Source organism: Sminthopsis crassicaudata, chromosome 2 (genome assembly GCF_048593235.1).
Source record: "Sminthopsis crassicaudata isolate SCR6 chromosome 2, ASM4859323v1, whole genome shotgun sequence".
NCBI classification, from domain to species: domain Eukaryota; kingdom Metazoa; phylum Chordata; class Mammalia; order Dasyuromorphia; family Dasyuridae; genus Sminthopsis; species Sminthopsis crassicaudata.
Genome location: NC_133618.1, coordinates 39,168,893 through 39,194,699, shown reverse-complemented (window position 1 = coordinate 39,194,699; position 25,807 = coordinate 39,168,893). Strand labels below are relative to the sequence as shown.

The window sequence follows — 25,807 nt, the reverse complement described above, 5'->3', positions numbered from 1 at the left end:
ACTGTAGAAGACAACAGCATGGGCAGGTAGTGTAACCTGTAGGTGTCTGAGCCTCCATCTCTCTCCAGCCCATTCAGGAGGGAGGTGGGAAAGAAAGGTAGCCTTAGCTATCATGAACAAGAACATTTCTTGAGCACCTTCATGGGACAGACAGTTCTCTGTGAAGCCATAGCAGGTCATTTTACCTGTGCTCACATGATTGGTGAGTGTCGGAGCTAGAGCATAGAGCAAGGCTTTCATTAGTCTGGGGCCTTACCATTTCCTACCATAGATTCAAAGTTTAGCTGGTTTCCTTGAAATGTTTTTATGATGTGAAATTAGAAAATCAGTGCCAGCTTGCCTGAATGGCCAAGTAGGTCATAGATCTCTAAGTGTTGTTGTGATTTCCAGGTCGGTACCTCTTCTTGAATGCAATTGCCAATCAGCTGCGGTATCCAAACAGCCACACTCACTACTTCAGTTGTACCATGCTGTACCTTTTTGCAGAAGCCAACACTGAAGCTATCCAGGAACAGATCACCAGGTGAAACTCCTGCAATTTTGACTAACATTCCAAAGATATTCAAAGAAGAGAGGATGGGAGAAAAATGACATCTTTATTATCATTAACCTTTTAACTGAAATTTAGCGGGTTTTTCCAGTTATTTAAAAAGCTTTTTATTTTATTTTATTTTGAGAGATCCATAGCCTTTACCAGGCTGCCAGGCAGTTCTGTTGCATAGGTTCAGAATCTGTTTCAGACCATCATCCCTCACCCTTAACCCTAGTCCTTTGCTGGGACAAAATGCAAATTAAATCTTAAATGGTCCCAAGTTGTAGAAATAGTAACTGAAAAATTGAAGGAATCTACTGTTCTCTTTTGATTCTGTAACACCCTCCCCACTACCCCCATCTTCTATTACAGGGTTCTCTTGGAACGGTTGATTGTAAATAGGCCACATCCTTGGGGTCTTCTCATTACCTTCATTGAGCTGATTAAAAATCCGGCATTTAAGTTCTGGAACCACGAGTTTGTTCACTGTGCCCCAGAAATTGAAAAGTGAGTTTCTATGTTGGTGTGATTTTTGAACTGGAAAGGGAGAGGCTCAGGAATAGAGCAGAAGAAGGGCACCCTTTCTCTGGTGGGCTTGACTTGGTTGGGAAATAGCTGTTGGGTGTCTTTGCCATCATTGGGAAGTTCTCAACATTACATTATGTTTTCAAGCAGCACAGATGTCAGTAAACCAGGATTGAGATTTCTACCAACACCCCTGTGGTACAAAGTGACATTCCTGTTGGGGCTGAGGGGATTGCACCAAGACTTCTCAGGAGTTCCCTTGACTACCTTAAGGACCTAACTCCTCTTTAATATCTTGTTCACCTTCCTTTAGGTTGTTCCAGTCCGTTGCACAGTGCTGCATGGGACAGAAGCAGGCTCAGCAAGTGATGGAAGGGACCGGGGCCAGTTAGAAGGGCTGCCTCTGGCCTTGTAATCGTGCCAGCTTGGAGGGCCCCATGCCACCGAGTTTCACAAACTGACTGAAGAATCCTTTTGGCTCTTCCTGACCTTTCCAGCCCCCTTGGTTCTTGGGTATCCACCCTTGCCTTGGGGAAGTCTCCCATCTTTGTGGGCACGTTCCAAAGTTTAAACACTTTTTTTTTTTTTTTTTTTTTTTTTTTTTTTTTTTGACTGGCCAAAATTTAGAAGATGCTGTGAATATCATTTTGAACTAGTGTAAATACATGGAACCGAAACCTTTGTCTGGACTTTTTGGGTTTGTGCAAATTGTGTTAAAGGCAGGTGGATAAACTGGCACCTGTTCAGCTTGTAATAAAGGGGCAGCTGCTGATGCCAAGCACTTGTCTAGGGCAGATCTCCTTGTCCTGACATTCCCGGACTCCCAAAGAATATTGAAAAGCCAGTTTAATATTATGTAACTTATTTTTTCTTTATGTGGACAGGGGACCTTTAAAATCACTAAGTTGTTAAAAAAAAAAATGTGGATGTGTTGGAATATGGGGTACTGTGGAATGGGGGTGGGAGGGAGGGTTTGGGATTGAGGTCCGGTTTTTTAACACACACACACTCCCCTATCTTTTTTTTTTTTTTTTTTTTTTTTTTTTTTTAAGCCTCCCTTTCCCCCTCACCCACCTTTCCACCTAAAGCTGACAGCAGGGAACATAATAGTTGGAATAGCTTCTCAAGTTCTACTGGAGAAGACATACTTTGGGCCCTATGGGACAGGGTCAGCTTTTTTATCAAGAGAAGCCAGACCAGGTCTATAGCATTTCTCCTCTCCTTCCTGACACTTGTAAATCATGGGGGATGGGAAGGGGAAGGGAAACAAATCTATGAACTGCCCCTCCCCCCACCTCCACCCCACCCCATTGGCCACACAGTCTAAGTTTGTAAAAAGAACAAAGGACCAATACAGCCCATTTTGTAAGGATTTTGAATGTTTTGTAAATGTATTGGTCCATGTGTTGTATTTTGTAGCCTTTATAGTTCCTGGGCTTTAGTTCTCCCACTTCTTGTATGTATATGCATACTGTAGTTATACATTAAAAGTCATGACATGCACTCTAGTCCACTGTGGCTTTCTCAGTAGTGGTCAGTGCTTGTGGCAAAGATTAAAAACACACAGTCCCTGCCCAGAATAGCCACAAGGCACAGGACGGGGCATATTTTAGAATAGGACCCTGATTCCATTTTGAATTTGAGAAGTTAAGTGTCTCTCTGCATACATTATTTGTCATTACAAATAGTGACACTGAATAGAGAGGTTGATAAATGGTCTCTAGGAAGGGTAGAACTTTTTTTTAAGGCTTTGACTTTGGCCAAGTTCCTTGGTATTCTCAGCTTTATGTAGAAGGCAGACAGGGCTGCTATACCTATTGGTATCTAGAAATGACCAGTTGCCTAGCCCTCAATGTTGCCTGCACATCTTCACCCACTAACAAACAACCCCTCTGGAGGAATTCATGGGGGAGGAGGGGGTGAGAAATCTAGTCTTAGGCCCTACATAAACTTTTTCTAAGCTGATTTGTGCTACCAACTAAATATTAAACATTAAAGAGGTCCTTTGCCTTTATAATAGCTAATAGCTGAAAGCCTCAGTAGGGCACCTTTAATTAAAAGTTTAATCTTGCAAATCATGCTAATTTTTAAAAAGAGAAAAGCAGGCCATGGATTTCTATTTCATTATTCCATGGTCTAGAATTGGGAGAAAGTAGAAACGACTTGGGAAAATGGCCATGGATTCAGAGGACCTGGATTCAGCTCTGCTGCTGACCCTTCACTGCTTATGTGACATTGGACAAGCTACTTCACTTTGCTGGACCTAATTTGTATTATGTATAAAACCAAGGGAGGGGGTTGGACTGGATGCCCCTAAATCTTTCTGCCTTTACATCTAAGACTGCTAATGCTTCTCACCGGAAGCACTAGGTTTAAGGAGGCAGAGGCAACCCTTGTGTCAAGCTTGAATTCTGAACAATCACTGCCACTTCCAAAAAACTTTTTGCATACCCGCTGTGTAAAGGTAGGGAGTAGGATCTCTAGCCCGATGGAAATTCCTTATTCTCTCTCCTGTGTTCGAAATGCAGCACTTTTGCCTTCCTCCTTCCCCCCAAGTAGAATTTCAGTCATTACATGAACTTAAGCAATTTAATATAGCACAAATAGAAAGTCAACAAAAAGGTTCACTAAAAGTCCTGAGCTTGGAAACTGGACCTAGCAGATCCAAATGACTGAGAAGCGATTTTTTTGCTCATCTGCTTCCCTGGTTTGAGGAGAGAAGAGGAGGCCAGAGGTTAGGAGCTGGTCAGTTCCAGTAACTGGTGCAAGATCCTCTTCTGCCCATAGCGCACCTGCAAGGCCTGCTCTTCCTTCCAGCTGAGTTTGGCCCGAGCCTCCTTATCATGAAGTAGATCTTCGTCACTTTTTAAGTCTGTGGCGTAAGCCTGCAAGGTCAGGAGGGTGCTGTTTCGGAGAAGCACCTTCCAGGAAGCTTTAAGTTTGGGGATAGTCTTATTTGTCAGAATTAAGCTGTTCTCGCCATCTTCCTCCCAGCTGTCTCGTTTCTTAAGTTGCCTGAATTCCTTAGCTGGCATGCAAAGCACCTGTAATCAGAGTATAAAAAATTAATTAGAATTCCTTCCAATCTAAGAACCGAACTTGGTTTTTACATTTCTAAAATTACTAGAAGGCAAAGCTGATTCAAAATGAGCAGGCTTGACCAGTTCCAGGTTTTACCTTGAGTGTAGCCAACAGCTCCTCCTCAGTAATCACCTCTTCTCTGCCAATTACAAAGGCACCCTCCTCGCCTACCATCTCCAGTTGGCACAAGAAATCCCAGCGCTCCCCCATCAGGCGCGTCTCTGCCTCCGTCGTGGTGCCTACATAGAACATAAGTAGAGGAAGCATGTTCTCAGATCCCTTTCCTTCCCTTCAGAACTTGTTTTGGGGAATCCCTGTCAGCAGCTCCCTTGGAGTACACACCCTGTAGGGCTGCTGCCCGCACTGTGGCCATCTGAATGTCAGCTGAGTCATTGGTGTTCCCGGGATATGGTTCGGCAAAGCCATACATGTGGATCAGCTGCCAGTTGGCCATCTGGCCATAGGTGTTAAAGATCTCTTGGCCTTTGGGGATTGGCTGGGTAGCTACCATTTTTAAACATTCCTGCAGGAAGAAGCAGACAGCTGAGAGTCCACATCTACTATATCAAATCACCTACCTCTTCTGGGAGCCAGATCAAGTTCTGTCCCTCTGTTAATTCTGTTGATCTAAAGGAAAACACCTATTCCCAAGACAGATAGCAGGAAACAGTAATGGGGAAGGACAGAAATGAGTTACAAAGTCTGGGTACTACTTGCCAAATATAGTTTTGGATAAGCTGCACCCTATCTGTGAAATGAGAGGAGGCAGATGATGGTGTTAGGGTCGAAGTTCAGTTTGCTTTGGTTGCTGTTTGCTGATGCTGGAAGGAGCTTCTTGGTATTTGAATGAAAAAGTTGAAATACAAAAGCCAAGCAATAAATGACCCTAGAGGAGAAATATGGTTCCTATAATATGGCAGGACACCAGGCAACTAGTCCATTTATACATTTTCTAAGGAAGGTACTATGAAGCAATAGCTCACATTTATATAGTATCCACTATGTCAGGGACTGTGCTAAGTATTCCACAAATTGGGTCTTGTTCCAAGTTCAGTGCTGTGTGCACTGTGTTGTTCCTTGGGTGCCCCAGCACATGTAAAACTGGAGCAAGAAATAGCCATGGGGCCCAGCCCTAGGACCCAGGATCTGTCAAGAACTAAATACAGCATTTCACCTGGGATAGTCAGGTGAGCTGGAAAGAAAATGAGTCCTGGGAATGATAGGATCCAAAAAGAAAGGTGGTTCTATTTCTTGGGTCATCTGTGCTTCAAAGAAAGTCAGAAATTCAGACTTGGGGCCTAAGTTTAGGCTGATTACATAAATGAGTATATAGGAGTTAAACTAATAATCACACCAGTTCTCATGCATTTGGGAGGCAAAACCCACCATGTGCAAAAGAGCAATCATTAAATTGGCCTATCTAGCCTAAAATGTACCCACTTACTGGGGAGTATTCCAAATTGGCATTGTGGTTGGCCACATGGTTCAGGATATCAGCAGCTGGTACCATCATCGGGGGATTGGGCTCCTCTTCCTCCTCTTCAAGAGGCTCCTGAAAACTGTCACAAAGAAAGAAGCCATGAAAAATTGCCACAAAGGATGCAAACAGAAAGATGAGCTACTGCTGTCCTTTCACTGGATGAATACCTCTGGGGCAGAACAGACCAGATCTAAGCCTTATGGAGATAGGCCCTGGTCAGTTCCTTGGCTTCGGTCCAGACAAGATCATAAGCCTTAGGCAGTCTGGTCAAGTCTGCCTCTTCTCAGAATCATGTTTGTAAATGTATAAAATCCATACAATCACAAAGGAACTGGATTAAAATAGTTAGCAAATCCTTAAGCAGATTTGTAGACCCAAAAATAAAAAGCCTTAGGATAGAGGCCAATGAGCATGAAAGGCTAAACGCTGACCTCTACGACCCAATCCTGTATCCCCAAAATGTGGACCGCCCAGATGCAGCTCACCTGTAGGCCATGACCATCGCCACCAGTTGGCGATAGAGTTCCAAAGATTGGGCCTGGAGGGGAAAGACATCCGGGTGGGCCTCCAAGAATGGCAGGACGATGGTACCATACTCATAGCTGATGCTGGCTAGGTCCCTTTCCACAGCTTCAGGCACACCAGTGCCCTGTAGGAGCTGTGTCCGTTCTTCCTCGGACCTGGGGGCAGAATGTCAAGGTGACCCCTTCAGACCAAGGCCCTGAGGAACTGAGCCAAAGGCCACTGGAGGGCGCTGGGTCAAGCCTCTATTATATAAACTAAGGACCAGGTTTAGAAAGAGCTTCCAGACTTAAAGCCAGTGGGTTGTGGGGGACTTGGGTTCAAATGGTGTTTCTGCCACTTAGTGCCTGTGTGCACTCAGGAAAGTCACTTAGCCTCTCAGGGCTTCAGATGGCTTCAAGTATTAGAGGGTATGGGCCTGTGCCTCCAGAGCGGCCAACCAGCCGCTCTCCCAGTGGGACAAGAAACCAGAGCCCGGGCAAGAACCCTCAGGGAGCTGACAGGAACTAACGGTAAGCCTCGGAGAAATAGTCGCCTAAGGGCCCGGGCGCTTCCTCCCCTCCTCCGGAGCCTCCTTCTCATTGTTTATAAAATACTCAGAATATCAGTTTTCCCAAGAGTTTGGTCACTTCCCATCCAGATAGTCCGGTTACTTTTATCAGAAAAATACAATTGTGAGAAGAGTAGAGGCGGGGAAAGAAGGTAAAGAGGAAAGGAGGGGAGAGAAGAGAGGGGAAGGAGTCTGATAAAGCAGAAGAGCCACGGACGAAAGGGGAAACCCAAGAAACAGATTCTGCACTCTGGGAGGTCTGGAAGGGTTGAGTGAATGGAACCCCTCCTTGCCCGCTCCCTTCCCCTCCCCCTCCCGGCCCCCAGCTCTCACCAGAACATGGGGTGCCGCAGGCTGCCCAAGTCCGGCCAGAGCGAGAAATAGCACTTCCAGGGAGAGTCCTCTGCCAGGTACTCGTAGAGGAGGGCCAGAAGGAGGGGCACCCAGCCCGACTGGCTCTGCAGGGCCCCATGCTCTGCACAAGACCAGGACTGGGTCACCCTGGGCCCCGGAGACCCCGCCCCGCCTCGGGGACGCCTCCCCAGCTCTCCCCGGGCTCCCTACCTTTCTCCAGGAGCTCCCGGATAGAGGTGGTCTTCTGGGATAGGAGCACAGCCCGAGGCACCACGAAGAGCAGCTCCCCGCGCTGGACGTCCTCCAGAGCTACCATCCCAAAGCCAGACACCGTGCCTTCCCGGCTCACAGAAACCTGAAGCCGCCAGACGCTGGGACCCGAGCACTAGAAGCCCCGCCCCCTCGCCCCTCCGCCCCTTTCCCCAGTTTCCAATAGCCACCGGCGTCCGGGGCCCGCCCCCACCCTGAGCAACCAATGGTCTACCCAGAGACCCCAGCCTCGTGCGTCCACGGCCCCGTCCCCTGCTAGTCAGACCTCGCCTTCGTCGGCGACTTCCAATGGCCATGCGTGCCTGGGCCCCGCCCCCTCGTTAGGCTACCAATGAAGACCCGCATATCCAGCCCGCCCCCTTCGGGATTACCTTGGGACTCAGCTCCAGTCCAACCTCCCGACACCAGTTTAGGAAGGCCAGGAGAGGCTTGTCCCCGCCTCCGGAGGTTCCTTCCGCCTAACGAGAGAACGGCAGGGCTGGAATACTCAGTTCCTCCGGGCACGGAGGCCTTGAGCGCAAGCTGCTCTGGCCTTGCGTCCTCGCCGGTGGAGGAGGGGATGCTCCGCGAGCGCCAGAGGGCGGGGTCCTCTCCTCCCCAGCCCCTCCCTACACCGAGCACCCCATTCCTCACCCTTGGGCGCTTCGCCGCCGTCGCCATTGTTTTGGCTGCGCGTGGCCGTCGCACTTCCGCCGAGCTTCCTGTCGGGGCCCAGCCCCATCTTAAAGGGCCCGCGGACCGCCCCAGGTACGGGGGCCGGAGAGGGCCAAAAGCAAAACCTGGATGCGCGCAGGTGCCAGGCCTGTCCCGGCCCCGCCTAGCCTAGGCCTGCGTCTGCTCTGGGCGGGACCGCGTGAAAGGGCTGCTTGGGGTGTGGAGAGGCAGAGGGGCGTGGGGCTCCCCGTAGGGCCCACCTCAGCTCAGGCCCTGGGCCAGGAGAACGAGCCTGAGGAAGCGTCTCCAGTGGTCCGGCATCTGCGGAGAGCGATGGGTCTTCCCGCCCCCGCTGTCTCTGCAGGGACCCCCGGCGCCCCCCCCCCCACATATAATAATATTCTCTCTGTATAATTGTGTGATGCATTATATTGCGTTATAACATCTGCTGTATTACATATATTGTTATATATATAAAATTGTTATAAATTATTGTTATATGACATTGCGCTGCGTTAAATATTATGTTAAAAATTGTGTTATATATTACATATTGTTACATCCTGCAATGTTGTGTTATATGTCATTGCTACATTATTGTGTCCTTTCCTGAAGAGAACCCAAATGACGTCATTATGTGAGTCTGTGGCAGATCAGACCACTGCGAGCCCCGAGGGCTCCTCCGGAAGTCGGGCACAAATGGTCCTTGTAAACGTCTGCGGTCCTTTCTCTCATTGCACGGCCAGTCCAGTTCTCTCAAGGAGATGACCGCTTTCTAGGTGAGGGGTGGCCTTCATAGGAGGAGCTAGCAGTGACTGAGAGCCCTCCCACTCCCCGGAATTGTCCCAGGACCATCATTCCCCTGAGCCTTATGAAGATGGTCAGGGGAGGATCCTTGAACTCATGGGCCACAACTTCCTCTTGCCATATGATCTGGGAAATTTCAGCTTTTGTATGAGCACTTGACCTCTCACCTTGTAAATCTCAGCTGGAATAGAAGGGTACCCAGGGCTTTACCACATGGAAGTAGCCGAGGGCATTGGAAACCTCCGTTCAGTTGGAACTTCAGCTAGTTGAGTGATTTCAGCTTGAGGCAAACAGTCAATAGTTTCAGCATCGATGGATGACAGTCTGTTGAGAACAAAACGGAAGTGATCAATCCATCTGTCCAAGATCATGTCCTTAGGACTAATCATCAGCACTGAGTAGTTGGGATGCACCATAGGCCTTTGGCCCCTAAGTAGCCTTCAGTGCATACTTTGGATTGTTGACATCAGCATAAAACTGAATTGCATCTGCCTTTTCACTGCCAAGAATCCTGCATCTCTCTAAGTCTGGACTGTACTTTTGGTGGAATTGAATGCTGTCTTCCTAGAGATGGATGAACGATCCTGCAGATCCACCCAGTGGAGTTCTCATTTTCCATTTAACAGCTTCTGAATTTCCCCATCGTTTTCGTCAACCAGTCTTGATGTTTATGTTCTGACCCAGATGAGCCAATGCACACTAAATCTCTGAAAGCTGCCCGCTCCTTTTCTGCTCCATTGTTGCCAAGGGCGTTTTGGTTCAACTTACCCTCCAAGTTGGCAACAAACTGTTACCTCTCAGAGAAGCAAACTCATCTACTTACAGTAGTGGCCTTTTTTGTCTTTGGGCTGCCACTTTTGTTGAATGGGAATATTCAGCTGGGAGAGGCTCAGTCTGTGATCACTCCAGCACTCTGCCCTGCACATTGCCTTGCTCACTCTCACATCCTGCCTGTCTCTTCTCCTTATAATCACATAAGTGCCAATGTTTGCTGCAAGGGTGCATCCATGAGGTTTTACTGCGTTTAGAGAAATGGAATACAGGGTTGATGATGAGAATATCATGAGCTGCACAAGTCTTCAATAGTATATGACCATTGCTGATGCTGTTTCCAACTCCATTCCTCCCGAGGACTCCTTGCTATGTCTGGTAGTCTGAGTTTACTCCATCATTAAAGTCACCCAGAATGATAAAACTGGCACACTGATAAGAGTCTCCAGGTCTTCATAAATTTTTTCTTTGACATCATCAGGGTTTGTCATCAGGTGGGAACATAGGTTCTGATGATGATGGCAATTTGCAAGGTCCAGTTGCATTGTCGTGAGCCTCATTCACTCCTTTTAGAAGGTATACAAGCTTGTTTGCTAGATTAGTTTTGCTTGCAAAACCTACACTAGCTTCACAGTGCTCTCTTTCACTGTGGCCACTTCAGGAAATATATATCCAGTTCCTACTTCATGAAGTAAGCCTTCATTTGCCAGCCTTGTTTCACTTGGGGATGCTCTTTGGATTCAATATCTGTTAAGTTCTCTCCAGGTGTCCTGGATTTTGTGTGATCTATAAGTGTATGCACAATTCATGAACCAATGATGAGAGGAATCAGCTTTTCAGAAGCAGTTATGTATTTTTTAGCATCTCAACTGCAGAGTGGGATCCCTGCCTGCTATGGTAATCAGGCCAGGGTTTGCTAAACACTTTTTAGGGCATCTTTTCTAGCCCCTTTCTCATACATGGAGCTGCCAAATCCTGCTTCCAGTGAGAAAATGAGGCTGTGGCCTGGGCTGCCTGTGTTCAGGGCTGTGACTACAGCTCCCAGTTATCCACACCTGCTGCATCTTCACTTGCCCATCACCTTATAAGACTTTGAAATAGGTAGAAATGGCAAAATGGTATGGTAATGTCTTCTGGTTCACGTGTAAATTGGGTTTAAGTGAGGCAGAGCTGCACGAAGTCTGGAACCACCATTGTCCAGTGGCAAAACAGATTGGTGATGGCTCGAGACGCGAGGGATGACCTTGATGACTTCCATGTCTGACCAAGTTCCAAGCACTCCACAACATCTGCTTCCCCTGCCTTCATGACCATTGGAACAAATTATTCTCATCCACCCATTCTACCAGGGGAGTCTTTACCTGCCTGGGGTAGACTCTTCCCCCAACTCACCATAGGATTTGAGACCCTTGGGTTACCCTCAACCTGGTTTAGCCCTTTTGCAGAAATGGTTTATCAGGGTGTGGCTGTTGTGCATATTACAGCTTCTTGGAGCCACAGGTAAGAGGTAGATCAGGTGGACACCAAAGGTGGAAAGCAGCCTTCACACCAGAGGTACTAGTCTTCTCTGAACATACCCTATATATAAAAAAATAATGTTGGATATTATTGTGTTATTTTATATGTATTCACATAGATTCAGATTTGGCCTCAAACACTCACTAGCTGTATGATCTTGGGCATGTCACTTCACTGTCTTAGTTTCCTCATCTCTTAAATGATCCCACATGGGATTATGCAGAATGAGACAGCACTGAAATGAGGGAACACCACCCGCTGCTGTAGTTCACTAGATGGAAGAGTTTTATCTTCTCTCCTGGACTCCAGTATCTTCAGCTCAACATCCCCTCGATAATCTTAATTTCATGTCCTTCCATGTCTTTCCCTCTGCCACATTTTTCCTAACTCCCTAGGCCCTCCATCCATCCTTGCCTTTATAAATTAACTATTTAACTTGAAGCTTTGAAAAGCACTTTTACATGGTATCTCATTTGGCCCTTACAATCACCGGGAGGTTGGTGCAATGTTACTTGTTATGGGCCAGAACTCTGAACTTGAAACAAAAGGATTGAAACAAGGTGCTCAGTCAGTGGAACTGATAGAGACAATGATTATTTAGCATGGTATTTAACAGTTCTCTAGTTCATGTACTTAGTACTTACTATAGTTCTACAAAATTCACACCTTTAAGAGTGAATATAAGTGAATATGAGCCTGAACTAGGATTCAGTCTGGGAGATTCAGAAGCCAGGATTCAGTCAGGGAGATTCAGAAGCCAGAGCTCAAGCTCTCAGAACCAAGAGTAAAGAAGGCCTCTAAGAAAGCTAACCAGGCTGAAGGAAAGGAGACAAGACTTGGAAAGAGACAATAAAGGATTTGGACTTTAATATAATCTGGCTGCATTTGAGGTGATTACTGCACTGAAACTAAGACTACCTCCAGAGACCCCAAGAAAACCCCAACAAGAGAAGATTACATTTTTAGGAAGAATATTACAGTTATCCCCATTTTATAGATGAGGAAAACTGAAGCAACAGTTCACCTAGGCTCATACCACTTTTGCATGAGGCAAGATTCCATTTGACTCTAGGCCCAGTACTCTTATCCACTGGGCTTGTTTCCATCCTCTCTGCTTGTTTCTTAGGAAAGCAGAAACACATTGGCACCAGGGTGACTGGGAGGGATTTGAAGATTAGAGGTTTTTAGTATCTTACTCAGGGTCACACAGCTACTGAGTCTGGATTGGAACTCAGGTCTGCCTGACACCAGAACTGGTGCACTACCCACTTCCCTGTGAGTGGGGATAACAAATCACAATGGTGAGTCATCTGCAGAATGAGAGAGTAAAAAACACCTATCTTACAGTGTTTGTGCAGAATTTTTTGTAAAGTACTTTACAAACCCTACATGCCATATAAATGTGAGCTGTTTCTGTGATTATGTCACTGAAACTCAGCAACTCGTAAACAGGAGGAGCAAGAGCAATGCTAGTGTCATTTTATATGTATGGTTAGGTTCAGCAAGATTGTTGGCAGGGTGGGAAGAGTACAGCCAGTGCAGGGCGAATGGCCTGAAGCATCCAGGGCTTGGAGAGCACCTGACCACAAAGGGGGAGTTGCAATGGCAGCAGATTATTCAGAGTTTGTGAATCAAGGATGCAAGCCGCTGTGTGTGGGGCTGAGGTGGTCGTGAGAACCGTGCACACTGAGGATCTGGAAGCTGAGGGTCTGAGGGAGTGTCTGAGTCTCCAAGAGGAACTGGGGACAGACTCTTATTGAGAAAGGAAGGAGATTGTCTTGAGGATCAGGAGATAAATTACCACGGGCTCCTAGCCAATTCTGTAATCCTTTCTAGTCTGGGCCCGAGGAGGGGTCCCATAAGTTCCAGAAGTATCAGTCTTCTCAAAGCCACCTAATCCTGGAGAAGGGGTCCTCTGAGAAGCACCTCGGTGCTTGGCTGCCCATTGGCAGGGGTGACAGACAACTCTGAATCAATTGGTAAAATTAGGCACCTACTATGTTGTCAGGGACTATCCCAACTGCTGGAGATAGAGACAAACTGAAGAGGGCTACCTGGGCTACAGCAAAGCTAACAGACATTTTCCTGTTACTGAGAATTGATGGAGTAGGCAGGATCAGAAGCCGGCTCCTGGGTATCATGGGAGTATATTGTGATGTAGGCTAATGTGTGCAAGAGGAACAGGATTTTTAATACTGTGTATGTGAGAAGCAGAGACAGACAGAGGAGGGGGGAGCAAAGAGAGAGAGAGGAACACTGAGACAGGGACAGAGAGACAGTGAGTTGGGGTTATGTGGGCATCTCAAAACATTTTGGGCCTTCAGGTCCGGTCACCTGGAGAGTTTGGGAATGTGGCGAGGAGAGAGGCTGATGGGTTCTGCTGCTAGAGCTGGGCACTCACTGGACCTGGAGAGCAAGTCAGCCTTGGCAGAGGAGCTACCACACTGGCACCAGTTTGAACCTCTCTTTCAGCACAAATGCAGACCGTCCCCGGGACAGCCCAAGGAGAGCTGGTCCATCACGGTGCTGCAGAGTCCAAAAGGAACACCGCTCTGAGGCAAGCAGGCACAATCACACTCACTCACATTCTTCTTAGTTTATTAAGGTTTTGTTTTTTTTTTTTAACACGGTTAATTCTTTCTACAACAAGAGTTTGTATTCATTTTACATTTGTGGTCATCTCAAAGTCTCATGGCATCCATGCCAACATTTGCATCGGCTGCCAAGATGCACGAGAATAGGTTTTTCACCTGGTACAGAGAAGTAGGGAGTCCATTAAATTTTATCTCAACCAAAGGGGGGAGGGAAAGCAAACCAACAGATAATCAGACCACGTCCAACAGAAAGCCACACAGAGAGACCCGATATATATATGTGTATATATATAATATGTATAGATATTTATAGATATCTCATCTTAAAGAACACACCAAAAACCCAAGAAAAGTTGCAGCACTATCTACAATAAAAAGGATTATTCCTACCAGCTTGTCAAACATTCACATTTAATGTTCAAAGGAAGCACATGGGAGAAGAGAGCTGGGTGTTTTGGTCATTTCTGGGATGATCATGAACATGGCTTAGCATTATTTAAACCAGATTGTGTGTCAAGTGGAACTGGGTATGCTTTGCAATGCACAAAAACCTTGGCTCTCCTAAAACTAGGGGAGACCCCAGGGAACCCAAGGCCTTTGCATTTTTACCTCTCACCTCAATGGCTTGCTGGACTGTCAGCATCATTTCCTTAGGATGCCAATAAAATGAGCTCATTTCTATTTCCCTCCTGCTAAGGGGGACCTCAGGCCGGGTGCTGGGAGAAAATCTGCCCATGGCCATCTCCCCCTTTCCCTATGTGGTTCAGAAACCACACCTTTGCTGTTCTTGTTTCCACGATACAAGCCATCCCCCTGGACCAACTCTAGGACTTGGGGATAAGATGTGGAATCATGACCTCAGGAGCTCGGGCCAGCCAGAGACAGCGTAGTTCTATCTCCAGCCAGATCTAGACCTAGAAAAATGACTCCTCTCATACAAACTGCTTCTGGCCAGTCCATCCTTCCTGAAGCCTTTCTACAGGACGACAACCTTCAGGACGATCCACTTGGTTTAAGACAAGGAGGGTCTCTTTCCCGAACACCGATCCTGGCTTCCATACTGCACCCCCATGGGATCTGGGTCAATCACTGCCTTCTCAATCTCTGGGGAGCCCAGGGAAGAGCCGCCTTCTGGATCACAAAAACTGTGTGCTAGCTACTGCCAAGACTGAAGGTCCCTTAGGGGCCACCTGGCCCAAAGATGATCCCCAAGACTGTTCCTTTGAAATCCTCCCCTTAAGACTCTTTCTTTCCCTAACCAAGCTCTGTCCTAGGCAAAATCAGCCTTTCAGGGCTCAATGTTCTTTGACATTACACCCCCTACATAAAACCTTAAGCCCATTTCAACAAAGGAGTTTACGTGGGAATGAACTATGTTCTCCCACCAGAATGGAGGGGAATCAAACATACCGATTTAATGCAACAGCACCAATCGAGCCCAAAAGAAAACTAGGGGAAGGGGAGGGAGAGCTAGTCCCTCCCCCCAGGGTAGAGGACCTGCTTGGTCTCTGCAGGTAGGGCTGCTCCGGGCCACTTCCTCTTCCTCTTCCTCCTCCTCCTCCTCCTCCTCCTCCAAGCAATCATTGATTAGAAGCACTCCCCCCCAGGCCTAAAGCCCCCACTCTCTTTCCAGACTTTTTTTCTGATTAGGGGCCCCAATTCCCTTTTGGGGCAGAAGTGAAACTCCCAGGTCCTCTCCTGGACCCATCTGTCCAACCATCCAAGTCAAAAACTACTGGCCCGTTAGCACAGGTACCAAGTCCCCAGTGTGGCCCAACAGCCAAGCAGCCTCTGGGGATGGGGTCCCGGGCCATCCATCCAATGGCACCCTTAGCCTCCTAGAGCCCAGGGTGCAAAGGGTCAGGGGAGATGCAATTTAAACTTTTGGTTGGTATTACTGATTGTCATCTATGCAACAAGACTTAAAAATATATCAATCTCTATATCCAACAGTGGCGTGGGAGGGATGTAAAGGCTCCCAGGCTCTTTGCAGACATTTCCTCCCAGAGTCCCCTGCTCCTGATCTAGGCTCTTTGGGCCAGATCTTTCCCAACCAGGGCAAGATCTCCTCTCTTCTGCTCAGCACCCTGGAGACCCCCTAGCACTTCCCTGTGATGGAAACCATAGCTTAGCAGTCTCACTTCCTCTTTGAGAAAAGATCCAGGCTTTGGGGGTCAGAGGGAAGGGAACAAAGAGGCAAAAGGAAGTGATTTTGCTTTCTCCCATGTCTACCGACCCTGATGCGAGACCAGAACCAGGGAAACGGATCCTTACAAAGCTCAGCAAACCTGTGCCACGGGAGGTTTCCTTGGGTTCTGGAGCCAATGGCCCAAGCAGATCTGGGAGGGAACCATTAGAAAGGAACCTGAGAACATTCAAGTTCCCCAATTTCGTGTGGGACTTCTTCAGCAGGGGGTGGGGGGATCATTTGTGGTCTGGGGGAAGTGGCCGAGGGCCCAAATCTTCACAGCTGAAGCACAGGGGGAAGGAAGGGAGGAAAGGCCAAAAGGTGACAACTAAGGGTCACTGCTCCAAATGCTTTGGAGATTCTGTCGGGCTGAGTTTTTTTAAGGTGGTTCTCCTCCTTCTTGGGATATTTATCTTTGCTCTTTCTCCCCCTTTACAAAACAAAATAAAACAAAAGAATTTAAGCCCACTCCCCTCCCTCCCCAAAGTAAAACCAAGGACGTGTGGGCAGGTGATCAGACGGCAGTTGGATGGTGATTCGATGATGACGTGGGGTCTGGGAGGCAGCTCCGGGGAGACAACGGGGCCTCAGCAGGACACCTCCATGGTGTGGTTGATCTGGCCCAGAGCCTCGCTGCTCTCCGAGTGGGTGCAGGCCCGGGGGCGGGAGCCATCCACGGAGCTGGCACTGGTGAGAGAGGCAGTGCGGGAGCGGGCCAGCCGGGTCATGCTGGCTGATGGCACTGTGGAAAACGGGAGGAGAGAGGCAGGGGGAGGGACGGGGAGGGAGAGGGAGAAAGGGGAGAGAGGGAGAAAAGGGGGAGAGGGAAAGGGAGTAGGAGAGGAAAGGGGGGAAAAGGACAGGGGAGGAAGGAAGAGACAGAGAGAGAAAAAGAACCGAGACAGAAACAGACACACAGAGAGAATGAGAGGGACACAAGAGAAAGAGGAGAGGAGGAGAAAGGACAGGGTAAGGGGAGAGGGAGAAAAAGGGAGGGAGAGGGAAGGAGAAAAGGGGGGAAAGGGCAGAGTAGGGTGAGAAGGAAAAGGAGAAAGAAAGAGAGGGAAGGAGAAACAGAGAGAGAAAGAAAAACACGCATTAGAGCTGGTAGGCAGGAGCCGGGAGACCAGTGGGTGGGAGGACACGGGTGGGCGCACACACAAGCAAAGCAGCCAGCAGCGCCGTTCCTGCTCCATCCAGCTGTCTGAGGAACCCGGCCCTTCTCCTGGCCGCGGGCCCCTTCGACGACCACGTGATCAGCTCGCTCACTCTTGGCTGGAAGCATGCGGTAAGGGCCAGGGGGCACTGCCAAGCTGATGGTAGCCGAGGGGCACAGTGCCTGGGCACAGCATGGCCAGCTCACACAAGGGCTCACCTCAGCATTGATCTCGATGCCCCTTAAGGGTGACTTCTGGGGGTAGACAAAGGTGGAGGGGGAAAATTGGGGGAAGAAGTTCAGAGTGGGGGATCAGGGACAGTCTAGCCATGCATTGATGAGTCCCAATGTGCCAGGTGGTCCCAGACCCCCACTAGGCTGTGCGGGATCTAGAACGTTGTCTAGACGAGGAGGGGAGGGGCGCTTTCTCGGACCCTCCAAGAACTGTTGGCTCACCGGGAGGGTGCAGAGTGGGAGGGACCTTTCCCAACCCCTTCAAAAGCCCCAAAGGGGGACTCTGAGCTCTGGGCTGTTCGCACTGCACTGACGGCTAAGGCATCCCGAGCTCAGAGGCCCAGGGAGCCCCAACGAGCTCGTAGCTCACCTCTCCTGGGACACCTGCTGCTTAGACATCTTCCAGGCTGGGTCCTCCATGCCCACCCGGGGCAGCCCCTCCTGCCTTCCCTGACCACGCTCCCTGCTTTGGGGTTCTCCTCAGGGCTCTAGAACCCCAAATATTCAAGAAGCGGGAGGTCGAGCGACCGAGCTGGGGCTTTCCCGATTGCTGGCGTCAGAGGTCACTCCTTGGGGCGGGTGGGCAGCGAGCTACAAAGCAGCCGGGGACCCCAACCAGAGCGGATATGACTTCCCGCTGTGATGCATATATAAAGGGAATGGGGGAGAGGGGGTCCATGCAGCAAGTAGGTGGGGGCGAGGACAGGTGACAAACGTGAAGGGGATACCTGCGCCTCCACTCAGCCTTCGGTCCTTCAAGTACGCAACTAAGAGAGAAGATAAGAGAGCAAGAGAAGGGGCGGGGGGGGGGGGGTGGTGAAAAACACGGGTTGAAGAACTTTGTCTCCCCAGGACAGGGGGGGGTCAACATCACGGCTGAGACACAGAGAGAGGCAGCCGCGAGGGGAGAGCGGGCTTCCCCCTAAGCCCCGGCAGCCCCCGCAGGCCAGGAGACCGCTTGGGCAGTGCTGCCAACTGGGAGGGCTCGGGCCACAGAGCCCGGTGAAAGCCTATCCCACGCAGACCAGGGCAGGGACGTGGTGGGTCCGTCCTCCCCAGCCCTCCTGGCCCATCCTCTGCTGCGTGAGCCCTCGGGGGCTGGAGGCCGGGCTCCTCCTTTCCTGACCTCTGCTGTTTGCTTTTTGTGCGAAACAGCCAAGTCGACTGGCCGGGTGGGAACTCAGGCACCCGGGTTCTCAGGGCCCTCCCCGTGCTCATTACTGACTTCCATCTGCTTTCTGGCTCGTCTCTGAGAAAGCTGCACACCATCCCGGTTTTTCTCCTGAGTGAAGGTGTTTGGGCAGATGTCTGGGAGGCTATGGCTGGCCTGAGGGCTGAGCACCCTGGAGAAGTGCTGGGGGGAGAATGCAGGAGGGCCCCCAGGAGGAGGGGGGAGATGTGGGAGGAGAAAAACTGCCTGGCACAGGGAGTGCGCTGGCCAGGGCCGCCATGCTTCTTCCCTACCTTCTAGGGTGAGAAGGGGATAGGGAGGCAGAGGAGGTAGGCGGGGGACCGCTGCCTTCCAATCTGGCCTTCTGGATAAGCCAAACCCCTGCCAGGACCATTTCTCCAGTGGGCACGAGAGCCAACATTCCACTGCCTTTCCCGTCACGTCCGGCCCTGTCCCCTTGGCAACAAACCAGATATGAGTCAAGGGCCTAATGGTTCCTCTGCTTCCTGAACAGCGCCCTGGGTTTGGGGACCAGGACCTGGCTTTCAGGGTGTGAGCCAGCCCGTCTGCAGCTGGGCACCCAGAAAATGTCACGGGCCCAGACCTGGGGCTCAGCGCATGGGGACTGTCTTACCCAAATCCTGCCCATCCGCCCTGGTCCCTCCCCCAGGACAGAAGGGGCAACTTGGGACTGTACATGCTGCAGAAGAGCAGGCGACAATCCCCCAGGCTGCCAACATCACCATCGTTTCCAGGAGCTTGGGACCCCGCGGTCCCCAGTTGTCCACGACCCCGTGTACCAAAAGCAGAGGTTCCCCTTTTCCCCCTCTACTCCAGACCATGGGATGCACACCCCCTAAGGGGGTCTCACCCTTCAAAGCCTATACACCTCGCTGGGCAATGAAACGGGGCTGTGGTCCCCTACGTATGAGCACCTTCTAGGAGTCCTGACGGGTCCTTCCAGCCCAGGCGAGTCCGTCAGCGAGCGGCTGGGACGGCCCAGGGGCTTGGACATCCCTGCAAGGGGGAGCCGCCTACAGAGAGACCTCGCCTGGCTCTGCTCACGGCACAGATCGGCACGTCGGCCCTCAGCACGGACTCCTGTCCTCCGATGTGCCTCTGGCCCACCCCGGCCCCACTGCAGCCTGACCAGCAGAGCGGTCCTGAGCCGGCACTTACTGTAGCCCATGCCCTGAAGGAAGTACTTGAAGGCTTCAGTCAGTTTCCCTGGCTGTGGAGAGGGAGAGAGAAAGGCATCGGTCAGCAGATGGGAGTGGAGCAGAGGACCCTTCTACTGGGGTCCCCACCTGAGCCTCCCACAAAGGAGGGGCTCCTGGCCACGTGGGCAGGACCAGCACTCACACCCTGCACTGGCTGCTGCCCCGGGAGAGGAACTCACCTGTGTGACCTGGGGAAGTCCACCAGAGTCGGCCATCTGCGGAGGGAAGCGGCACAAGGTCAGGCCTCCTGCTCTCCTCCCTCCCTTTGCCCCTCCAGGGCAAGAATGGTGGAATTTACCCAGTATTGGGACATGTAAAAGCCCTTTGTATACTGTCTCATTGGTAAGTGGTACAAATGTTAGGAATCCCTCTTATTCAGGGGGAGCCGGCTGTAGGCTTCCACGACTGGTCACCCCCTTTTACGGATGGGCTGGAAGAGAGGTGAGGGCCCATGTGGCTGAATCTGAACCCAGAACTTCCTGCCTCCAAGTTCCTCTGAGCCCAAGCTTTTCACACATGAGCTCGTGTACAGCACATGGGGGCTTGGGGATGGCCTCCAGGTCTTCGGGTTCTGTGCTTAGGGCTGAGACCTAACCAGACCCTCCGGGTGAGGTTCCCGTATGTGTAGTGGGACCACGGGAGCCTTACCTTCAGGAACGTGGTATTGGTTGGGTCCAGCTTGGAGTTACACTCGACCTGGGGGAAGCACAAGAGCTTCAGGCTTTAGAAAGCCAGATGAGACCCCCGTGCCCCAGGGTCAGCCCCAAGCAGACTCTCTCTGGACCTCCTCACTGAGTGATGACTATGGTAGCCAGCACCCGGGCAAGGTTTGCAGCCTGCTTTCCTTCCGTGAGGCAGGGATGGGGAAACAGGTAAACAGAAGGAGGGCAAGTGTCTCGCCGGGTCACCCTGGGGAGGGGTTTTTGGGTCTGGACTCGGGTGCTCTGGCCATCCCCAGGCGGGTTAGCCTGGGGGACTTCCTCCTGCGGAGGAATACCAGCCGGAAAGTTTCTAGACACTTTTCTCTTCCAGACGCCTCTGAAAGAAGTTGGGGAAGGCTCCGTTTTTCAGAAGAGGAAAGAAAATGGCAGAGTCAGCAGCTGAACCGTATCTCTGTCCTCAGGGTATGGCGTTCTACCCACTGAACCGCAGGTGGGGAGGGGGCAACATGGCCCAGCAGGCTGCCGGGAGAGGGGCTCTTCAAGCTGTGGAGGACCCTCTGACAGTGCTAAGCTCTACGCTCTCAGAACCAGCCTCGGCTAACACGCTGGGATCAGGGCACAGCCAGCTGGGAGCAGGAGGGAGACCCCAGGTTGGAGCAAGGGAAGGAGGTGCTGGAAGGGCCTCCGGGCAGGGACTGCACAAGGTGCCCTGGGCCTCAAGGTACCTGGGCACACCTGAGGCTGAGAGGGTGACAGATGCTGCTGGCTGGGCCAGAGGGGGGCACAGGGCGGGGAGAGGGGGGCTTGGTTCTAAGGGGGGAGAGATGGGCAGAAGGAAGGGCCAGGGAAGGTGGGGCAGGGCTCAGAAATATTTACAGGGGAAACAGAAAACATCTAAATGGGGCTGGGTCTTCTCCCAGCTTCTCCCAAACGCATCCAGGTCTCACAGGGTCCCCGAGCTGCCCAGCACCCGTTCTCAGGACACATTGGCCTGGGAAGCCCACAGTGAACAGCGTGCTCCCACCGGGACACAGGCTCTCCGCCCGGCTGCTCTGGGCCAGGGCCGTCCCTCTCCCGAGGGGCCTTGTGGGGTACTCACCACCCCATCCTCTGCGGGCGCATTGTCCCCGACCACAAGCATCACTGGGCAGCTGAAACAAGAAGGGACCAAAGCAGAGTATTGTTGGGCCTTCGAGGACCCGGAAGGGGCGGGGGCTGGGAGCGGGAGCGGGCACAGGGATACTCACCGAAGGGTCTTGGCGTTGGGGACCGTCCCGGGCCGGTTTATGTCCAGGTCTCTGCGGCTAGGAAGGGGAGAAGGGGCGGAGGGAGACGGGGAGAGGTTTGCCCCCGCGGCCACATGGAGATCATTCCGAGCCTGGCCCACCTCCCCAGGGCCCTCCGCCCAGCACTCGGCCGTCATCGCTGGGGGATGGCTCAGAGCTAGAAGGTTCGAAGGAACCTCAAGGACTATCCCAGGGCCCCGAACAAGAGTCTCTCCCTGACATCGCCTTCACTCCGGGAGTCAACCAACCATCCCCAAGGCCTTCCTTCTGTCCGGGGTGACTCTGGCTCTTAGCCGGTTTTGTCCTAAGCCGTTTCTACCCACTGTTCCTGGACAGTCCAGCCCCTTCCCCCTTAGCACTCAAACGCTTGACCCGGCCCCAGTCGGGGCTGCTGGAGACCGGCGGCTCTTCTCTGACAGCCCCGGGGCCTTGGCCGTGGTTCCAGACCCGGCCCGGGCTTCTCCTGAGGACAGCCCAGCTCCTGGGGCTGCTGCACTAGCCACCCCCACGCCTCTCCCCATGCTACAATGTCAGAATGAGCCCGAGTGGGAGCCTGTGCATTCGTTCCTGTTAGATTCAGCCTTAGGCTCAGCCTCCTAGCCGGCCTCCCGGCTCTGTCCCAGTGCCCGGCCTGAAACCTGCACGCCCGAGGCGCTGGCTGCGAGTCCCTGACTGAGTGGCCCGAGGGAAGGGCCTCGGGAGCTTCCTGGAGCCTGGCAGAGGCCTGGTGGAGGGGCTGGGGGCTAGGGGAGGCCTCTGGGGCTGCGGGCTAGGGGGGGGGCCTCCGGGGCTGCGGGCTAGGGGAGGCCTCTGGGGCTGCGGGCTAGGGGGGGTCTCCGGGGCTGCGGGCTAGGGGGGCCTCCGGGGCTGCAGGCTAGGGGAGGCCTCTGGGGCTGCGGGCTAGGGGAGGCCTCTGGGGCTGCGGGCTAGGGGGGGCCTCCGGGGCTGCGGGCTAGGGGAGGCCTCTGGGGCTGCGGGCTAGGGGGGGCCTCCGGGGCTGCGGGCTAGGGGGGCCTCCGGGGCTGCAGGCTAGGGGGGGCCTCCGGGGCTGCGGGCTAGGGGGCGGCCTCCGGGGCTGCGGGCTAGGGAAGGCCTCTGGGGCTGCGGGCTAGGGGGGCTCCCGGGGCTGCGGGCTAGGGGGGCTCCCGGGGCTTCGGGCTAGGGGGGCTCCCGGGGCTGCGGGCTAGGGGAGGCCTCCGGGGCTGCGGGCTAGGGGGGCTCCCGGGGCTGCGGGCTAGGGGGGGGGCCTCGGGGCTGGGGGCTAGGAGAAGACTCGGGGCTGCGGGCTATGGGGGCTCCCGGGGCTGCGGGCTAGGGGAGCTCCCGGAGCTTCGGGCTAGGGGGCTCCTGGGGCTGCGGGCTAGGGGGCTCCCGGGGCTGCGGGCTAGGGGAGGCCTCTGGGGCTTCGGGCTAGGGGAGGCCTCCGGGGCTGCGGGCTAGGGGGGGTCTCTGGGGCTGCGGGCTAGGGGAGGCCTCCGGGGCTGCGGGCTACGGGGGTCTCCGGGGCTGCGGGCTAGGGGAGGCCTCCGGGGCTGCGGGCTAGGGGGGGTCTCCGGGGCTGCGGGCTAGGGGAGGCCTCCGGGGCTGCGGGCTAGGGGGGGTCTCCGGGGCTGCGGGCTAGGGGAGGCCTCCGGGGCTGCGGGCTGGGGGGGTCTCCGGGGCTGCGGGCTAGGGGAGGCCTCCGGGGCTGCGGGCTAGGGGAGGCCTCCGGGGCTGCGGGCTAGGGGGGGTCTCCGGGGCTGCGGGCTAGGGGAGGCCTCCGGGGCTGCGGGCTGGGGGGGTCTCCGGGGCTGCGGGCTAGGGGAGGCCTCTGGGGCTTCAGGCTAGGGGGGCTCCCGGGGCTGCGGGCTAGGGGAGGCCTCTGGGGCTTCAGGCTAGGGGAGGCCTCCGGGGCTGCGGGCTAGGGGGGGTCTCCGGGGCTGGGGGCTAGGAGAGGACTCCGGGGCTGCGGGCTAGGGGGGCTCCCGGGGCTGCGGGCTAGGGGAGGCCTCTGGGGCTGCGGGCTAGGGGAGGCCTCCGGGGCTGCGGGCTAGGGGAGGCCTCCGGGGCTGGGGGCTAGGAGAGGACTCCGGGGCTGCGGGCTAGGGGAGGCCTCTGGGGCTGCGGGCTAGGGGAGGCCTCCGGGGCTGCGGGCTAGGGGAGCTCCCGGAGCTTCGGGCTAGGGGGGGTCTCCGGGGCTGCGGGCTAGGGGAGGCCTCTGGGGCTGCGGGCTAGGGGGGGTCTCCGGGGCTGCGGGCTAGGGGAGGCCTCTGGGGCTGCGGGCTAGGGGAGGCCTCCGGGGCTGCGGGCTAGGGGAGCTCCCGGAGCTGCGGGCTAGGGGGGGTCTCCGGGGCTGCGGGCTAGGGGAGGCCTCTGGGGCTTCGGGCTAGGGGAGGCCTCCGGGGCTGCAGGCTAGGGGAGCTCCCGGAGCTGCGGGCTAGGGGGGGTCTCCGGGGCTGCGGGCTAGGGGAGGCCTCCGGGGCTGCGGGCTAGGGGGGGTCTCCGGGGCTGCGGGCTAGGGGAGGCCTCTGGGGCTTCGGGCTAGGGGGGCTCCCGGGGCTGCGGGCTAGGGGGGGTCTCCGGGGCTGCGGGCTAGGGGAGGCCTCCGGGGCTGCGGGCTAGGGGGGGTCTCCGGGGCTGCGGGCTAGGGGAGGCCTCTGGGGCTGCGGGCTAGGGGAGCTCCCGGAGCTTCGGGCTAGGGGGGGTCTCCGGGGCTGCGGGCTAGGGGAGGCCTCCGGGGCTGCGGGCTAGGGGGGGTCTCCGGGGCTGCGGGCTAGGGGAGGCCTCTGGGGCTGCGGGCTAGGGGAGGCCTCTGGGGCTGCGGGCTAGGGGAGGCCTCCGGGGCTGCGGGCTAGGGGAGCTCCCGGAGCTGCGGGCTAGGGGGGGTCTCCGGGGCTGCGGGCTAGGGGAGGCCTCTGGGGCTTCGGGCTAGGGGAGGCCTCCGGGGCTGCAGGCTAGGGGAGCTCCGGGGGCTGCGGGCTAGGGGAGGCCTCTGGGGCTGCGGGCTAGGGGAGGCCTCCGGGGCTGCAGGCTAGGGGAGCTCCGGGGGCTGCGGGCTAGGGGAGGCCTCTGGGGCTGCGGGCTAGGGGAGGCCTCCGGGGCTGCGGGCTAGGGGAGGCCTCCGGGGCTGCGGGCTAGGGGAGGCCTCCGAGGCTGCGGGCTAGGGGGGCTCCCGGGGCTGCGGGCTAGGGGAGGCCTCTGGGGCTTCGGGCTAGGGGAGGCCTCTGGGGCTGCGGGCTAGGGGAGGCCTCCGGGGCTGCGGGCTAGGGGAGGCCTCCGGGGCTGGGGGCTAGGAGAGGACTCCGGGGCTGCGGGCTAGGGGAGGCCTCTGGGGCTGCGGGCTAGGGGAGGCTTCTGGGGCTGCGGGCTAGGGGAGCTCCCGGAGCTTCGGGCTAGGGGGGCTCCCGGAGCTGCGGGCTAGGGGGGGTCTCCGGGGCTGCGGGCTAGGGGAGGCCTCCGAGGCTGCGGGCTAGGGGGGCTCCTGGGGCTGCGGGCTAGGGGGTCCCCAGGGCTGGCCACCACCGGTTTCGGATGCGCTGGGCTCTGTGCTGACTATCTCGCCCCCCCCCAGTCTGACCCGCTCCCTGCGCTGCTCTTCCCATTAGTGCTCCTGCCTCTGGGGGAGGCGGGGTGGGAGCTGCCGTGGCTTAGACTGCGAAGGAGCCCTCAGGCCCGATCCTTCCGCCAAGACCCCCAGCCCAGCCGGTCCCTTCGCCCCTAAAGCAGCCGCGCGGGGCAGGAGAAAGCTGGGGTGTGGGGCTGCCCCGCGGCCCGGGCAAGTACTCCGGCAGCCCTCCCTAGGGGAGACCTGACTCCCAGGGGCTCCTTCTATCCGGCTCCAGGCTGTCGGGGCAGTGGCCCCAGTGGGGCGGGATCTGCCCCAACCCCAGCCCCTCCCCGGGGGGAGTCGGAGACAGAGCCCCTGAGGTGGGGGGAGGGGGAGAAGGTCCCCAGGGCAGCCCCTGTCCCAGTCCCAGCAAACCTGTTGTACATGTTCCAGAAGAGCTGAAGGTTGAACTGATTGACCGTGCTGCTGATCTGCTGCCGGTAGCTCTGCACCAACTCTGTGTTGTTCACCAGCTCCTCCTGGCCCCCCGAAAACGGACAGGAGCGATTGGAGGGGGCGCCCCCGGCCCCCCCAAGGACCCCAAAGCAGCCCCGGGAGGTGTGTGTGTGTGTTCTCAGGGTTCATAAAACACCGGCCTCTGGAAATGGCTTTTTTTTTTTTTGTTTTACAATTTTCGGCAATAGCT

The 25,807-nt window shown here is 54.6% G+C and overlaps 3 protein-coding genes across 21 annotated transcripts in view; 1 reads left to right on the top strand and 2 right to left on the bottom strand.

The window, feature by feature from the left end:
• The window catches only part of CNOT1 (CCR4-NOT transcription complex subunit 1), a 95,037-nt gene extending 92,018 nt beyond the window's left edge, over window positions 1-3,019 (top strand). For all 9 annotated transcript variants that reach the window (XM_074285912.1, XM_074285913.1, XM_074285908.1 and 6 more), the window contains 3 exons: window positions 391-523; window positions 905-1,039; window positions 1,371-3,019. In XM_074285912.1, coding sequence (XP_074142013.1) covers window positions 391-523; window positions 905-1,039; window positions 1,371-1,449 — 347 coding nt within the window. In that variant the 3' untranslated portion in view covers window positions 1,450-3,019. The remainder of the gene's footprint in view (window positions 1-390; window positions 524-904; window positions 1,040-1,370) is intronic.
• A 613-nt stretch (window positions 3,020-3,632) lies between these two features.
• SETD6 (SET domain containing 6, protein lysine methyltransferase) lies at window positions 3,633-8,226 on the bottom strand. Of its 2 annotated transcripts, XM_074285914.1 has the most exons (9): window positions 7,948-8,047; window positions 7,686-7,772; window positions 7,255-7,399; window positions 7,024-7,165; window positions 6,104-6,298; window positions 5,583-5,697; window positions 4,481-4,661; window positions 4,235-4,377; window positions 3,633-4,101 (listed from the first exon to the last, which is right to left on the bottom strand). In XM_074285914.1, exons 1-9 carry the CDS (start codon window positions 7,972-7,974, stop codon window positions 3,793-3,795), a joined length of 1,344 nt encoding a protein of 447 aa, XP_074142015.1. In that variant the 5' UTR covers window positions 7,975-8,047; the 3' UTR covers window positions 3,633-3,792. The 2 variants fall into 2 exon arrangements, with proteins under 2 accessions (XP_074142015.1, XP_074142016.1); XM_074285915.1 differs by lacking the exon at window positions 7,024-7,165 and having other exon boundaries at window positions 7,948-8,226.
• Window positions 8,227-13,645: 5,419 nt separating this feature from the next.
• NDRG4 (NDRG family member 4) overlaps window positions 13,646-25,807 on the bottom strand; it is a 69,014-nt gene continuing 56,852 nt past the window's right edge. For 5 of the 10 annotated variants that reach the window (XM_074285925.1, XM_074285921.1, XM_074285916.1 and 2 more), the window contains 8 exons: window positions 25,537-25,640; window positions 21,537-21,593; window positions 21,389-21,440; window positions 20,276-20,323; window positions 19,807-19,842; window positions 19,587-19,638; window positions 17,965-18,003; window positions 13,646-16,588 (listed from right to left, as the gene is read on the bottom strand). In XM_074285925.1, the coding sequence (XP_074142026.1) occupies window positions 16,434-16,588; window positions 17,965-18,003; window positions 19,587-19,638; window positions 19,807-19,842; window positions 20,276-20,323; window positions 21,389-21,440; window positions 21,537-21,593; window positions 25,537-25,640 (543 nt within the window). In that variant the 3' untranslated portion in view covers window positions 13,646-16,433. The other 5 variants (XM_074285922.1, XM_074285917.1, XM_074285920.1 and 2 more) reach the window with 2 other exon arrangements.